This window comes from Impatiens glandulifera, chromosome 6, assembly GCF_907164915.1.
Source record: "Impatiens glandulifera chromosome 6, dImpGla2.1, whole genome shotgun sequence".
Taxonomy (NCBI): Eukaryota; Viridiplantae; Streptophyta; class Magnoliopsida; order Ericales; family Balsaminaceae; genus Impatiens; species Impatiens glandulifera.
The window spans coordinates 52,921,995-52,940,461 of NC_061867.1; the positions used below are offsets into that span (position 1 = coordinate 52,921,995).

The 18,467-nt window shown below is 29.1% G+C and overlaps 1 protein-coding gene across 1 annotated transcript; it reads right to left on the reverse strand.

The window, feature by feature from the left end:
• Positions 1-11,497: 11,497 nt before the first annotated feature.
• Positions 11,498-13,307, reverse strand: LOC124941740 (3-ketoacyl-CoA synthase 1). The gene has a single exon (XM_047482090.1). It carries the CDS (start codon positions 13,228-13,230, stop codon positions 11,635-11,637), a length of 1,596 nt encoding a protein of 531 aa, XP_047338046.1. The 5' UTR covers positions 13,231-13,307; the 3' UTR covers positions 11,498-11,634.
• Positions 13,308-18,467: the final 5,160 nt, after the last annotated feature.

The following is an 18,467-nucleotide window of genomic DNA, read 5'->3' on the forward strand; positions in this document are numbered from 1 at the left end:
TCTTTCCTTTTGTTGTCTCTATTGTTGTCGAAATTGTTTTTTTACTCGAGTTTTAGAGATATATTTGTTCTTTGTATAGAGATAATTTTAAGTTTGGATCATAAAACTTTCTTCAAACACTATAGGTCTATGTTTTTATAATGGAAACTTTTTATTATAAAAAAATACTATTATAATGAAATAAATTTATAAAATAAAAAAATAAATAAATATATTAAGAATATTGTATATTTAATTGTATTTATTAACTATTCTTAGAACATGAATAGAGTATGCATTGAAATTCAATCCAATGCATTTATTGACATAATTTTAATAAAGAATAGTGTGAGAATTTTGATTTTATTATTTACAATAAATAATTAATCGTATTATTAATCATTTAGTGAGTTTATTTCAATTATTGATATTAAATATAATAATTAATATTAATATTTTTAATTTTTAAATATTCTCTAAAAATATTTTTATTAACAATAATTTTAAAAATAATACAATCAAATTTAGGGGTGGGTTGGTACGATATATTTTAATGTTTTATTTATACTTTATCGAAATTTTCGGTATAAAAAAATTTATAATCAATATTATACATTTGATACATAAAAAACATATTAAATTAAAAAAGAATCAATTTAATTAAAAATTTAATATATTTAATAATATTTTAATATAATTATATTTTAATATTATTCAAAAATTATTTTTTTATAATTAAATTAATATCAAATCTATTTAATTTTTTCTTATAAATATTATATATATATATATATATTATATTTTAATTTATAATACTATTTCGGTATATCTCGATATAACAAAATTTTAAAAAATTTATATCTTTACTGTAACAATAATTTTGGTATCGGTACCATACCTTACCTGTTTTTTGGTATACCTAGAATTCGAAATGAAATAATAGTAAGCCTAAGGCGACGAACATGGCTCAAGAGTTTACTCATTATAGATCCTGTTTTTTAACAATATATAACTCCATCATTGTTGATGAAAATCAATCCATATGGACACATATGGACATGAAGAAGAGATAGGATCCCCTCGTCCCCATTTTATTCCTTGTAATTGAAAAATAAATGTAATGCCCTCAAATGAAAGGTCAAAATAATTGATATTTTTGATAAATTGCTGTAAATCACATTTTTTTAGAATTACCTACTACAATTCTCTCTACAAATATAATAAAAACAATTTTAAGCTATCACAAATTTTCAATAAAAAATTTTCACTCAACATTCTTCATTTAAATTCAATGATAATTCAATTATTTATTCTTCTTTTGAATTTCGTGATAATTCGATTTCCCTTCAAACTTATTCACTCAATTTAGATCAAACTTCTTCACTCAATTTAGATTAATCATTATTAAAATATTTATTCTTTATTCTCAAATACACTTTTAATGTAATACATGTTATGAATAATCTAATCTTATTTCACAAACATAAATTAACATTCATTGCAATCATTAAACATCCTTATTAAACATCCTTACAAGCTATAACCAACACAAAAGTTCTCTCTTGGAGGTATAAATATCCAATTGTGTACCCTCTTACCACAAACAAGTTTAAAAGAAGAAAAAATAGTAAATCAACAACCCGATTCAGTTACACTCATATCAGATATTACGTCGTAATACGAGAACCAACCACCCATATCAGATATTACGTCGTAACGCGAGAACCAACCACCGATAATTTGTAGAAACTTAATAATCTTCTAATGAATTTGACCAAGTTACAAAGATGACATTAAGTGGGCCCCTTTGGTGGAAAACCTAAACACACCCATGCTTCTTTCTCCTCTTCAATTTTGCAACAACTCATTTCCATATTTGTATTGTTAACTTAAACCTTCTAAAACCGATTCTTATTCATTTGGGATTGATTACAAAAATAAAGATCATGCCTTTGTTGTTTTCAAAAGCTATATATTGTTAATTTTCTTTTTCATTCTAGCAAACACTTAATACGTCTCTCTATGGAATTTCTTTATTATTACTTGTATTTGTACTCACATGATAGGTATGACAATTGAGTTTAACCATTTCAATAGATTTGATTAATTTCTATACTAAAAAAGAATGTAATTGATAAGGGTTAAAATACAATCATTTAAGAATGTATATATTTTAATTTAGTTCATTTGAATATCAAAATGCACAATCAAATATTTGACCTTGATTCTCTTAAATTTCAAGTGATTTATTGTTCAATTCGATTTGCTTAGTTAAAGGCTAAACTGTTAAATTGGGGCTCATATTAAGAACCAATTGAGATTTCAAATATTTTCTTTTAATCCTCATAATTTTGGAATCGGTTAAAGTTATACAAAGTAAGATTTTATCTTAACGGTCTAAAAAGTCATTAACTTATTACCTAACCTTCATAAATAAATAAATAATTTGTGTCACTAATTTAATTATCAAATTTCAACGAATTAAGGGTTTTGACTACTGAATTTCATAAAATCGTTAGTAAAATCCTTACTTCGCTAAAATTCGGTAGTTAAATAATGACATTAATCTTTTATTTATTTATAAATGTCACATAGATAATAAATTAACGACGTTTGAAACGTTAATGCAAAATCTCATTTGAAAAGTCTTAAATTATAAGGTTCGAAGGAAGAAGTTCAAAAATTTAATTGACCCCAATAATGAGCCCAACAATTTAGCAATTGTTTAAATGTCGTTTAAGTTAATTTTTATTAGTTAAAATTAATTATTGAACAATTAAATGTACCCATGAAAAATCGTATATTTTTCAAAAAAAATAAAAATAAACTTATAATCATTTTATTAGAAAACTTAAATTAAAATTGAAATATATTTTTGGAATAATATATCAAAATTGTTATTTTAGTTAGAAGAGTGGTTGAAGTTTTATTTGCATGTTCACTTCTAATGAAAAGGCAAATGAGACACATTGGTGGGGGTGGATATGAAATTAGGAATGATCAAAACTTAGGGTTTACTCAATTCATTTCATTAATTTAAATAATTGAAAATTAAATTAAAACCGCAATGACACAAATTTGATTATATGATGACAAATAAAATTGCTATATAAATGTATATATAAATAAATGAGATCTATAATATTTAAAGTGATGGTATAAGGTTATTTAAATTGAATATTTGTAAATTTATAACAATTTTTTATGTTTTTTAATAGAATATATTTCACATTTTATAGTAAATTATATTTATTATCTTATATAAAATAATATTTATTTGATTATTTAAACTCAATTAAATTTTACAATATAAAATAATTGTTAATTAATTAAATATTATTAAAAATAAAGTATAATATTTAAATTTGAGAAATGAAATATTATTTTAGTTTAATATTAAATTTAATTATATGATTATTTAAATAATATTATAATATGTTAATTAAATGCTTATTAATCACAAAGTTATTTTTGTTAAATATTATTAGGATTCACTTAGATGATGTCCGAGTCTTTGGGTTTAGGTGATACGACATACCTACATATTTGAGTTACTATATCGATTATTTTTTGTGAACTATCTAGTTAGAGAGAAATCGTCGAATCTTCAATGAGGGTAGTTGTCTGATGCATATCATTCATAATTTTATTATTATAACGTTTTCTGAAAATTTTCAAAAAAATCTTCGAAATTGGTCGTAGATGAGTTAATCGTTTTTTCGAGAATGTACGAGTTCGAAAACTTATAAAGAAACGTGAGTGCGTGTTTTTTTTTCTTATGTGATACTTTTTTCATTGTGATTTAACTATTATTATCATATATATATATATACTATTTTTAAAATATAATCATAAATAATATCCTTGCCTTTTTGTTAGAGTTTCTAACATGTATGATGTAAAATTCTGTATTAAATTTTTTTTATATAATATTTGTTGATATGATTCACACAAAGTTGAGGGTTAATAAAACTATTAAATATATTGTAATTTAATCTTAAATTACAACTCAAACTCATTATTATTAGTTTTTGAATTTAATAAATTTTGTGAAGACTAGATAAAAAAAAAAGTATCTTTCCATTCGTCACAGTTCATCTGTTAGAACTTTCGAATCAATTACTTGTATCTTTTTTAATTTTAAAATCTATTTTCAAGTTATGTTCTAGTCTTTATCCTTAAACATTTTTTTATTAAATTAGTTAGGTAAACTTAGGATATAATGCAACGTTTGTATAATAATAATTTTGAGTTTTTATACTAGAATTATCTAGAAGAAAAAAAAAAGTTGCGTCAATATTACTTTTTGCCCTTAAGCTATTGAAAACTCAACTCATTGATGAGATTAGGGTAAACAAAAAAACATATTAATTTAATAGATTTGTTCAACCTAAACTACCTAGTTGTAATAAATATAAATCTATATACCAAATGATGGAATCAAGAAACACCAGGATTTATTAGTAAATCACTTCATTAGTAAAAATTTACTTACTCAATTTATATATTAAAATAATAATTTTTAAAATAATTAAAACCAATGTCAAACTAAGATTAAACAATTAATTAGATAAATTATAATTTTAATTAAATTAAAATTAATTAAAACAAAGACCAAAAATAATATAATTTGAGATAATGTTATTCATTTTATCCAAAATTAATTTTAAGGACTCAAATAAATTAAATAAAGTCCCAAAATATACAAGAAAATAAAATAAATAGACAAAATAAATATTTATATATTTAAATATTTTATATATTTCGTAAGTTGAAAATAAAGCCAAAAGGAGTGAAGAAAAATCAAATTAAAATAAGCTTGAAAGCGGAAAAAAGTTGTGATTCAGTAAAACCAAAAATAAAGAATCGGCTGTAGAAAACCACGCGACCATCGGATGAGAGCTCAAGCTTCATTTCACGGACCATAGAAGACAGTGTCGCTCGCTACAATGAAAGTTGAGCGCTTCCACGCAACACCGGATCAACTAACACGTGCCTCAATTCTGTAAGCCTAGACGCAGATGGAACACCCAAACACCAACGGACGAAGACGGAACGCTACGCCTAGATGCGTGTTCGCGCTCTGGCTTGAAACGATATTGTTTTAAGCCCCAACTTGTCTTCTTCCTTTCGACAAACAAGATGAACATTGGTTGAAACTTTTGATTTTTCAAAAGTGGAATTCGACCGATACTCAATCAAATCTGATGATTCAAAGGCTGAAATGATCACTATAACATGGTGATCATTTCGTGGTGATCATTTTGCCTACGATCATAGGCGCAATGATGCCCTAATTGGATGAGAACGGACGAATACAAACAAAAGTTATTAATGGTTTTTTTGTCTCGAATTCGTTCCACTTGATCATCGAACTGACCTTAGTTTCATATAAATAACTCTCCTTAGGCAAAACGAACCCAATGATACAAGGGTGAATGAAGATTGATCTAAGGATGGTAAGAGATTCACGTGGGATCACTGAGATCTTACATCTGTTCTATTTTAATTATTTATCTTAAATTTTTTAGTCCTTGAACTCTTTTATTTTGTTATTTTGGCCATGGTGTTGTTAGGCCACATCATCAGTACTATGCAATAGAATTAGGACAATATTTGTTGAGGAGATTGTTACTTAGCTCAATAAATCTTGTCCATTAAGTTTTTATGAAATTAATGAGTAATAGCTCTCTCTTGTTTTTCTCTCATCTCTCTATCAAATTCTCAGGTTACATTCGTCTTCTCAGACTTTTATCATCTCCTATCAACTTAACTCTTATTTTTATCAGTTGGTATCAGAGTTGAAGATTCTCACGATGGTCGAACCAGACATCAGTCGGACGACTCCCTGCGTACATCGGTAGATTCGATTTCTCAAACGTTAAAGGAATTGTGAAAATGGATGAAGGTAAAGTAGGATCTATTGAAGAATAACTACACATGTTGGCAAATATAAATGAAGTTGATCACCTATAGGAGTCAGCAAGTTCGTCCCGAAATGCACCACTAAGGATAGGCCTTATGTTCCACCCACTCACTTGACAAAAGTGGATTTCTCCAAGTTCAATGGACGGATGTGGAAGGCTGACTGATTTCAGCAGAACAGTTATTTCGTGTGGACATAACTGTAGACGTGACATAGGTAGATATTGCACCCATTCATTTCTCTGGGGATGCTCGGACGTGGTACATATCTTACCTGCAATCAAGAAATCCAACAGTAGCTCTCACCTGGATAAATTTTAAGAACTCGTTACTCCAACAGTTTGGTCCCTCTATTTACGTTACACCAATCAGCAAGCTGATAAATCTGAAACAAGCAAACGTTGTTCAAGAATATAATATAAAATACATGATTATTTCTCACAAACTTATTAATATGCCAGAGGAGTATGTATTAGATTGTTATTTAAATGGATTAAGAGGGGAGATCTCAAATGATGTTAGATTGTTACAACCTGAGTCCCTAAATGTTGTTATGGCAGTAGCTAAAGTGCAGAATGTCACTTATAAAACATTATTGACGAGCAATCATTTATACAACTACACAACCCTTTTACCTACTCCCAATATCCCAAAATTCAACTGGCCTAATAATCCTAAACCCCATTAGCCAACCTGTAACTATACCTCACCTTTTACCCTTGAATGCTATTTAAAGGTATATGCAACAGATGGACCCGAAAATACTTGATGATCGCAAAAAAAGGGTCTTTGCTTTACATGAAACGAGAAGTATGATGTTTATCACAAATGTAAAACTAAGTTGTTTATGATTTCAGTATATGATGCAGGGGAATGTGAGAACTTTTTATCGGAATATAACAAAGATCTTACTAGTTCCAAACCAGCCAACGCTACACCCTCTATTTCTATCCATGATTTGTCTGGATTCAAGAACTATCAAACCTTGAGAATTTCTGGTAAGATTGGGCTACTACATGTTACAATTATCATAGATACAGGTAGTACCCACAACTTTATCAATTCTAGAATCCTTAAGAACATTAATCACCATATTTTACCTACTCAGTCCCTATCTGTAAAAGTGGTCGATAATTTTAACCTAATAAGTGAGGGGTATTGTAAGAATCTTAATTGGATTATGAATGATTAAGAATATGTGGTTGATATGTGGGTATTGGATATGTCCAGTTATGATGTAGTCTTGGGCATGGAATGACTTATCACGATTGGTCATTCTTGTTTGGACTTTGAGAAATTGACGATATCTTTTAATCGAGAAGGTGAAACCCGATACCTGCAAGGCATCAATCAAACGAATATTAATATCTTCGAAAGAGATAACTTATCAAAAATGCTGAAAAAGTGAAACAAAGCTGCTTTTGTTCAAGTAAGAAATCCACAAGAAAGTATGAGTCATTTCTTTATTATTTCAATTGTGAGTCTTCATGAAGCACCAGAAGAATTAGCTCACATACTTGCGACATATGAAGACTTATTCCAGAATTTAATGGGACTACCTCTTGTACGGGCTTTTGATCATCAAATCTACCTTAAGGAGGGTACTCAGCCAATATGTTTGAGATCTTATAGGTATCCTACCATTTAAAAGGAGAAAAATGAGATCATGGTAGATGATATGTTAGATAAATGAATAATACAACATAGTCATAGTGCATTCGCAGCACTAGTGGTCCTAGTACGAAAAAAATTATATTTCATGGAGACTATGCATCGATTACAAACAACTAAATGCATCTACAGTGAAGGATAAATTTCCCATACCATTCAATGAAGAACTACATGGTTTAGAAGTTTATCCAAACTTGATCTTTGCTCAAGCTACGATCAGATTCGAATGAAAGAAACAGATTGTCACATGACTGCCTTCCGTATACTCATGAGGGGTTGTACAAGTTTTTAGTGATGTCATTTGGATTGACCAATGCACCATCAACTTTTCAAAGTCTAATGAATATAGTATTGAAACCCTTCCTGAGAAGGTTTGTGTTAGTATTTTTTGATGATATTTTAGTATATAGCACTAACTGGAAAGAACATCTTCATCACTTAAAATAGGTAATGGAAACCTTGAGAATCAATACTCTATTCCTCAATCGTGAGAAATGTGAGTTTGGAAGCAGATAGATGGCTTACCTAGGCCATATTATTAATCGAGAGGGTGTAGTTGTTGATCTAGAGAAACTCAAGGGAGATGGAAAGATGGTCAAAACTGGGTTCGATCAAACAACTACGAGAGTTTTTAGGCCTTATAGGATACTATAAAAGATTCATCCGGAACTATGGAGTGATTGCTTGTCCTTTAACAGAGTTGTTAAAGAAAGGAAACTTTACATGGAACGATCAAGATGATGAGGCATTTAAACTTCTCAAATCACGTATGATTACCCCTCTAGTCTTGGCTCTTCCAGATTTCTCTATTTCGTTTGTGGTAGAGACAGATGCGAGTGGCTTCGACATTAGGGCAGTAATGGTGCATAACAACCATTCCATAGCTTTTCTCAATCGAGCGATACCTGTTGCAAAGAACCTTTCGTCAACCTACGAAAGAGACTTGTTAGCTCTCACATTTTCAGTAGAGAAGTGGAGACCATATTTACGCTATAAACCATTTGTGATGAAAACGGATCATGAGTCTCTTAAACACCTCCTTGAACAGCGAGTTCAAACCCAGGCTCAAGAGAAGTGGTTGTACAAGTTAGTCGGCTATGATTTCTCTATGCAATACAAGAAAGGACGTAATAATGTTGTTGCTAATATTTTATCCCGAAGACCTATAATGTGTAGTATGCCAGTCTTTCACTGTATCATATTTTTATAATAAGAATAATCAACCAAAGTTGGAATTCTAATCCCAACTTGATAAAACTAATTCAGGAGATAAAGGAGGATAATGAGATGCACCCAATTTTTACCTTCATTGATAGCACACTAAGTAAAATTAGAAATATTAGTGGTTGGCGATGATCTAGAGTTGAAAATAATCTTTATTGCATCTATGAACAGTAGTCCCACTAGAGGTCATTCGGGTATATTAGTAACACTAAAAAAGTACAACTAGTATATTGTTGGATATGTCTTGCAAGAGATGTTCGAGAATTCATATGTAGTTGTGATGTTTGTCAACGAAATAAGGTAGACAATGCATGCCCGAAAGGCCTTCTACAATCCTTGTCCATTCCAAATAAATTTTGGGAATCAATATCGATGGATTTCATAGAACACTTACCAAAAGCCGGAGGAAAAAAATAGCTATTCTGGTTGTGGTTGATCGTCTCTAAAAAATGTCACTTTGTGGGTCTTCGACATCCTTTTACAAGAAAGAAGATAACAAAGCTCTTCATTGAAACCATCTTTAAACTCCATGGGATGCCACTCTCGATTGTAAGTGATCGAGACAAAATCTTTTTTAGTATCTTTTGGCATTAGTTTTTGAAATTGCAGGGTGTACATCAAGCTTTGTCTTCGGCTTATCATCCGCAAACTAACGAACAAACGGAGGTAGTAAACCATTGTTTTGGAACTTATTTTAGGTTTATGGCAGGACAACTTTCACACCAATGGGATAAATGACTTGCACTTGTGGAATGGGGTTACAACACCAACTTCCACTCAACCATCCAAACTTCTCCTTTCGAAGCAATATATGGTTATAATTGATACAAGGGTGAATAAAGATTGATCTAACGATGGTAAGAGATCCACGTGGGAGCATTAGGAGCTTCATATGTTCTATTTTAATTGTTCCTCTTAATTTTTCTTAGTCCTTGAACTCTTTTTTTTTTTGCAATAGTGTTGTTAGGTCATATAATCAGTACTATGTAACAAAATTAGGACAATATTTTCTGAGGTGATTGTTACTTAGCTCAAGGAATCTTGCCCAATAAGTTTTTATGAAATGAATGAGCAATAGCTCTCTCTTATTTGTCTCTCCTCTCTCAATCAAATTCTCAAATTACCTTCATCATCTTAGGCGAACAGTGACTTTTATCCTCTCAACTTAACTCTTATTTATATCACACAACTTCAAAATTTCAATCCAAATATAACAGAATTCGTCATTAAAATTTCTCAAGTTTTTGAAAATTTCAAAAAATTCTATGGCTCTAAGGTTCATTCCTGGATCATGCTAAAACTTCATAAAAAGTTCAGGAGTGTTTTTCAACTCATCACAGTAAATTTTAATTCGCGTTGTAATTCGAATTACAGATTCAATTTGAAAATTTTATATTTTAGTTCAACTAGTCTTGTATACTGCTTAATCATTTGTTTTCTTGATATAGATTCGATCATAAGATCATTTTAATATTTTTTGAGCTAAATCAAAAACAATCAAAATTGATTTTGAAAACCCTTAAAATCGAGTTTTTATTCTTGAACTATATCTCAGGAATTCTGGTTTAAAAAGCTTCATAATATCTTCTAAATAATGTTAGGAGTAGTTTTGGATAAATTCCAATAAGTCTTAAACATATTTGTTAAAAATTTCAAAAATCTTGAAAAATCTAGTTCTTGAATTGGTCAAAACAGATCGTTTGTGTTCATCATTTGGTTCTATTTGATCTTAATATCTACAAGTTATTGGTAAGCTCCTTATACTCAATCGAACCTTAAAAACCAAAATCGCGTGTTTTTGCCCAAAAATTGTTCGAATCAAATGGAACGTCTTCTCGATCGATTGATACATCGGAATGATGTTAAAAATGATCATTGAGATTAGATGAAGTTTCACAAGCCTTCAGAATTCAGATCGAATGATGAAAGCTCCAATCAAAATCCCAAAACCTACAGTCGGTGTTCTTGACGTCCAATCGAGGAATCTAGGCATCCGACTGAATATTTTGTTTGGGTTTGGTTATCGACCGAGAAAATCAGCTCTCCCCTTCACCCGACCGAAAAATCTCGCATCCGAGCAAGAAATCTCGACATCGACCAAATAATTCTGCGTCCTATTGAGGATCAGCGCGCAGAAGCTCAACCTCCATGTTAACCAGGCGCCTAGACCCGTTGACTTCGGGTTAAAACCGACTTAGACCCACATATTTGACCCGATTCGTGACTCAGACACACATACCAAAGGACTTGTCTATTTGAGGTTTTTAATTTCTAATTATTTTTAACCAATAAAAACCCTAAATTATTTTTTACAAAATCCAAAAATAATAAAAAATATTTTTACAATAATTTCATAAACAAATATTTTAATCAAAACCCATTTTAATTTAATAATAATTTTTATTATTTTCATTTATTTTCCTTAACTATCCCGACATCAACAGGTAACAAAAACCGATATTAAAATTTCTGAAAGCTTTTTCAAAACCAAAAATTTTCAGGTGTTAATGACTTTAATACTTTCAAATGATACATTACTATTTATAATCTTTTAAATATGTTAAAATAAAATTCATTAAAATATCTAAATTTATGTGGAATGTATTATATAATAGAGATACTAACTATCCTAATAAATTACAAAAATAAAAACACAAAAGAATATACAACTCATAATAGCAAAATGATGAAAAACACCTATAAAAATATACAAACATTTATTAAAACAGTACGAATAACATAAAATAAATTTAAAATAAATAACCATAAAAACATTCATAAAACCCCGTATTTAGTTATTACAATTGATTCTTCTAAAAAAAAAAAAAAAAAAAACTATGACGTGGCAGTAGGAACCTTAACCGGGTACCTATGAACCGAATCATCCCACGGGTTACCTTTCAATTCATTCGAAACAATCGGCCTTAACGCCCGCCAAACCGCACTATTACATTTAAAACCCGACCCAAAAGCAATTTGCCATACCCGATCCCCTCTCGAAACCCGACCCTTAGCTTCCGTGTACGCCAGCTCATACCATAACGAACTACTCGAAGTATTACCAAATCGATGTAAAGTCATTCTCGACGGTTCCATATGCCATTCCGTCAATTGAAGATTCTTCTGGATTTCATCAAGAACAGCTCGTCCACCGGCGTGAATACAGAAATGTTCAAAAGCTAATTTGAAATCAGGTATGTATGGCTTAATCTTCTTTGTTCTTGATCTGCTATTCAGTTTCTTACGCATTAATGTTATGAAGAACATTAATTGTTCTGAAAATGGTAGAACTAGTGGTCCTAATGTTGTTATGTTCGTCTTTAATGCATCACCTGCAACCGCCATTAATTCACGTGCTAATGATACACCTACTGTACCTTCATCGTCTTCCTTTTGGTAAACGCAGTTGTAACTGTTTGGATCGGCGCCTTTATGTGTACGTACTGTATGGATTAGTGAATATTTAGATCTGGATTTGTCTGATGATTTGTTTGATAGTAGAACTGCTGCACCTCCCATTCTGAATATGCAATTACATAGTAGCATTGATCTGTCATTACCGAAATACCAGTTTAATGTTATGTTTTCGGTGCTGACTACTACTGCGTATGAGTTAGGGTTTGCTTTTAGTAAATCTTTCGCCATGTCGATTGAGATTAATCCCGCACTGCATCCCATACCACCGAGATTGTAACTCTTGATATCTGATCTCAGTTTGTAATGGTTAACGATCATGGATGAAAGCGAAGGAGTAGGACAGAACAAACTGCAATTCACGATCAGTATACCGATTTCCTCTGGCTTAATTCCGGTTTTCTCAAACAACGCATCGAGTGCGCCGAACATGACGGCTTCCGCTTCCAATCGTGCTTCCTTTAAACAGAGATTTGGAGGATCTGAAGTGATTGCTTTAGGAAGATACGTTTCATCACCTAATCCAGACCTTGACGAGATTCTACTCTGGAACTGAACCGTTTCGTCGGAGAATCCACCTAGGTTTTCCGTCATCTTGACGAATGAATCGACGGTTATTTTCCGGTCGTTTTCCGGCTTGTAACAGGCGAAATCTACAAGGTAGATTGATCTTGGCTTCTGAGACCATAGAAGACCCATCAACATAACCAAACCTGCTAATGCAGCTAGGCCTGTGGTTGAATCCAACAAGAGAGCTGTCTGACCAATACATAAACTTGATATTCGATCATATAAGCAGGAAAGTTGTAGCAGCAAGATGGGTGTGACTAGAAGTATGATCCAGGTTGTTAGGTTACAAGAGTAGCCATAACCAAGACCAAGTTTGACATACTTGAGTTTGACTGATTGCAAGAAGTCTGGCAATTTCCTCCGGATTTTGATCACAATGGAAGATGAATCATCCTTGAATGCCATCTCTGCGGTTAGTCTCTCTTGATCCATCTCTATACTTGCCATGCTTGATAATTGATATTATATGTTTTGGTTTAGGAAATGATCTTTAGATGAACTAATGAGTTTGGGTTGGGAAAAAGGAGAAGTACCCTTAAGCTTTTATAGGGAGATTAGTAGTATTTAGGAATGGGGACGGATGATGATGTAGTAGGACTAATAAATTATAGAGTCTGAATTGGCCCATCTCATTTACTCATTGGTAGGTTAAAGTTATCTGAGAGTTGGATAGACAGATGGGTAATAGCTCAACCACCTAGAAAAGGAGAAAGAGTGCTTCACTCTCTCTCTCTTTTTCTTTCTTTCTTTCTCTTCCCGAAGGGACAGCAAACTGCCTGCAGACTTTCCTAAACTTAAAAGCCTGCATCTTGAAGTTAACGCCGTTAATCAATGGGGTTTGTATTAGGGTCTAGGGTCTAGGGGGGGAGAGATGGGTCTGGTTTATGTTGTCCAACGGCCAAATTTGACCAAATGTGAAAGGAAGAATTGGTCAATTGCCATGTGGCATAGATTAGATTATTCATTATAAATGTGTGAGGTTTCTTTCAAGAAAACTCATAATAAAGGGTTTATTTTATTTTGTATTGGTAAAGTTAATTTCATTTTCCTATCTTTAAGGAGGGGGCATATTCCAATATTTTCTTCTAACTAGCTAGGTTACATACTAACATTTTTAAAATATCATAAACTTTGATATTATTGCTTGTTATAAGATATGACTTTTCCCTAGGAGGAGGATGTTACCAAGGCTAGTTTGATCTAGGTTTTTTTATTTTTTAAAATAATCTGATTTTTTAATAATGTTTGATCAAATTTTGGATTATTTAGACTAATGATTAAGGTAATAATATGGTGTAAATAGTTGGTTTTGATCAGGTTCTTCCTAAATTTTAAACCGTCTATTTTATCGATTAGAAAATTGGTTTAGTCGGGTTTTCTTTTTTTGTAAGAACATTGGGTTTAGCCGGTTTAATATGTACTATTCATTTAATATGATAGGCTAAGATCCTAATAAAAAAACGGATCAAAATCAACCATAAATAAATAAATTCTATCAACTAATTTAAAAATACCTATAAACTATAAATAATTTATCGATTTTAATAGTTAGACATAAGATAAAAGAAATATCTCGCTAAGGTTAAGAATTTGATTCTTATTTAAACGTCTTAAATTGAATAAGTTATGATTCTAGGGTCGTATTAGTTTCCTATATTCAAAAAAATAAAAGTAATTAAAACAATTATATAAATAGTTATTTGATTGTTAGATTCAATAAATAGAAAATAACATAAAGACTGAAAATAGATATAAGGTAGTTAAATTGATAAGAGTTTTGATTCAATTCCATAAAATAGATTAACTGAAGTAAACCGTGAAGAATTCAGTTTCTTACTAATTATCCTAAAATTAAAATTAAATTATCCTTTTATATTTTATAAAAATTCAATATTAAAATCTATTTAATTGAAAGTGTCGTTTTCTACATTTTGACTAAATTATCCTTTATATTTTATGAACAAAAATTATATTTTAATTAATAATTTAAATGATAGTATAATAAAAAAAGGCATTCTCACTTCTCTATTTTAATATATGATCTTTGGGGGTGGGGGGAAATGAGCTTGTGTTAGGTCAATTTGTATAATTTTAATAATTGGTTAAAATTATTACTGTGTTAAAAAGTTTTTTGTTTTAAGTTATTTAGGTTCAATGTTTGAGGTTGAGTAGGATAGAAAAAATAATAATAATTGGTTAATATAATAAACGGGGGTAAATTAAATGAAGATATTAAGAATGATAAATTTATAAATTACAGTTATGAACATAATAAAAGAGTAGTTATGAGTTATGACTATAGCTGGCACTCCACTTGTGAATTGATTGAGAATCCGGTTATAAATGTGAGGCGGCTGGCATGCCATCTACAACTAAGTCATAAATACTTATTAGTACGTCCGTTCGGCCTGACCCGACCCGACTCGACCCACCCGAATAAAATGACGCGTATTGCATTAAACATCCATGTTTGTTTGGTTTTGGTAAGTTCTATTTCATTTCCAAGAAAGTTGGCTATATTTCTTGAGAGTGGACCCCTCTTAGGTTTGGAAGTTATGGTGGAATCTCAAGGATTTTAATATTTTCTTGCATTTTTTACAAATTCATCTATTTTGAATTCTATATGAAATCATCACTTATTATATATCATTATCAATGCTAAAAGAAATGTAACTTTCTACCAATAAAAATCAAGAAATTTATATAGTTTTTCGAAATAAAAAAGTTTTCTAGAAGGTGAAAAGAGGATAGGATTATCTGCTCCCTCTCTCAATCATCTTAAAAATAATAATAATAATAATAATTAATTACACTTTTGTCTCTAACTATGAGAGGAACATGGGAGCGGAGGGAATTTAGGAGTATACAACTCTAGGTGGGTGAAAAGTCAGTTTTCCTCGTGTCTTTTTATGTGACTTTTCTAGACCTGGGGTGTTTCGTTTCTGCTTCCAAGGTTAAAAATGAGTCAAGTTGTTTGTGAGTTGGTCGTGGATCACTCGGTTAAAACTCGACTTAAGCCGACTCGTTTAATATTAGAGTCAAGCTCGAGCTCATATAATATTTTTCGATGATTTATCTAATTTTTTCGAGTATGATAATATATATATATATATATATATATATATTAATATTAAAACTTTAAACTTAAATTAAATATTTTTTCTAAAAATATTTGAAAATTTAATTTTAGTTTAAACTTTTCGTGTCAAGTTGAGCATATAGGTATATAGTCGAGTCGAACTCGAGCTCAATTTATAAATTTGTTTGAGCCGAGCTAATAAATACTGAGTCGAGCTCAAGCTAAAACTGACTTGAACTCGGTTTAATTCGTCTACACTCTACAGCCCTACTTTCTACCACTCAAATTTGATTTATTGTTGTATTTTGTCCGAGTTGACACAATGTTTCAAATTGGAATTATTTATCAAAAAATTTATGATTTAAATAATACTACCATTAGTTTGTTTAGTGAGTTGTTTACCCCCTCATATTTGAAAAAAAAATTCTTGTGATATTATTTTGAGTATATGTTTGTCCTATTCTTAATTAAATTATTAATTTTGAGTTATTTCTTATTTATTCAATAATGAATTGTTTGAATTAATCTTTTATTTGAAAGCTCTCTTTTAGATTTAATTATTATTTGTTAGAATATTTTCTAGCAATGTTTACCCACCTACAGATAAAGACAATTTTAACTATCATTCCGAATATTTGATATATTATTCTAACGCTGTTTAATATATTGATTTGTTCTTTCTTTTCTTCCTATTTATAGAATTCTAAAAAGAATTGTAAGTCAAATCTTTTTCACTGAAATTTTAACTTTTATAAATTTGTTAACTTAGATTCTCATTCAGTTGTATTTATTTTGTAGATATTATATTTTTGTATTATTTATAAAATAAAATCATATATAATTTTTTTTTTTATGAATTATTGAAAATTAACTATTTTTAAAAAATCTTTAAAATTTATATCTCAAAACATTATTGTCTAAAATTATTTTCGGTTAACTAATATATAAATAAAAAATTATTAAGTTCTTTATCAATTTTCTATAACCTTAGAATGAATTAGTTAAAGTATAAATTATAATTTATTAAAGTTGATAAATATTTATAATTTAAAAATTAGTAAAGAAAAGAATAATAATATTTATATAATTTAAATTGATAGAATAATATGAGGTTAACTCGGTAAATTTTAACTAATTGAATTATAAAAAAAAAGTTTATAAAAGTAAGATGATGGCACGTGGTTTAGGTGTCATGACTAGTATAAATGTATAAAACGACAAAAGATTTACCAGAGCATTAATACCTTTGTTGTGTTTATTCAGGTAATAACAGACAAGGCATATAATTGTAGGTTCTTATAATCCATTTTTAGTTGGAAATTACAATATATAAAAATATATACACTTCTTATTGTTATCATTTATTTTATGTAATTTACTATCTTCCTTTAAATTTACAACTTGTATACTTCATTTTTTAAATCAAGCATTATGTTTGAAAAACAAAAATTATGCAGAATATATAAATATATATATATTTTAAATGAATTGACTTTCTCATTATGATATTTTTTCTGATAAAAATAATAATCATCATAATAATAGAATAGTAAGAGCTCTTTTTTTATCAGTTTTTTTTTTTCAAAATAATTTGTTCGATAGTTTTTACTAAAGCATTCCTATATTTTTTTATTAGGGGTTAATAAGGGATAATTTTAGTATTTTAATAGATAAAAATAGTAATTAGATGGACTGAGTGATAGTTAGATTTAAGGTAAAAAAAATTAAAAATTTTAATATATGAAAAATCATATTGTTACGTATTGATATATCGAAGTATTGATATATCGAAATCTTAGTCAATATAATAAATATCAAATAAGTTTAGAATATAAAATAAATTTATTAAGATTAGTTGGAAGGTTTGATTTTGCTAAAAAGTTCGTAACGTGTTAATCAATATAATTTAAAAAAATAAAACTTAATTTGTTATTAAGATTATATGTATATAATATTATTTTGATAATTTCGATATAAGTATCATATCTTTCTATTTTCTTATATATATAAAAAAAAAATATTATTTTTTATATTTTGTGATACAATATATTTGATATACAAAAGTATCGTTAATTTTTACCCTTAATTATACTAAAACTATAAATTAAATTAATAAAACTAGAAAGACAAATTTTAAGAGAGAGAAAAATTGTAATTACAATGCTGAAATTAGTGCAATATAAAAAGTAAGATGCTCAAATTGATAAAAATAAATAAATAATCATAAAATTGTTTGTGTATAGTACTTGTTATAAAAAAGATAAATTAACATTAATAGTAATATAACTAACTTATTTAAATAATATAAAGTCTAATTAATTAAATGATTATAAAAAAGAAGAAGCTAATTAGCATGTGATGTGTCTTAACAAATTAATTTATAATATGGAAATGAAAATAATAATGAACATTAAATGTTTGGTTAGAAGATTAATTATTAAATTTTGATAATTAGGAATGGGCACAATATATGTTCATCTTCTTAGACCCCACGTGCATCCTATAATTTCATCTTCAATGGATACCAGCCATTAATTAAATATCTTCTGCAACTTCCAACAACACAACCAACAAGTTGTCTTCTCTCCATTTATAATAAACCCTT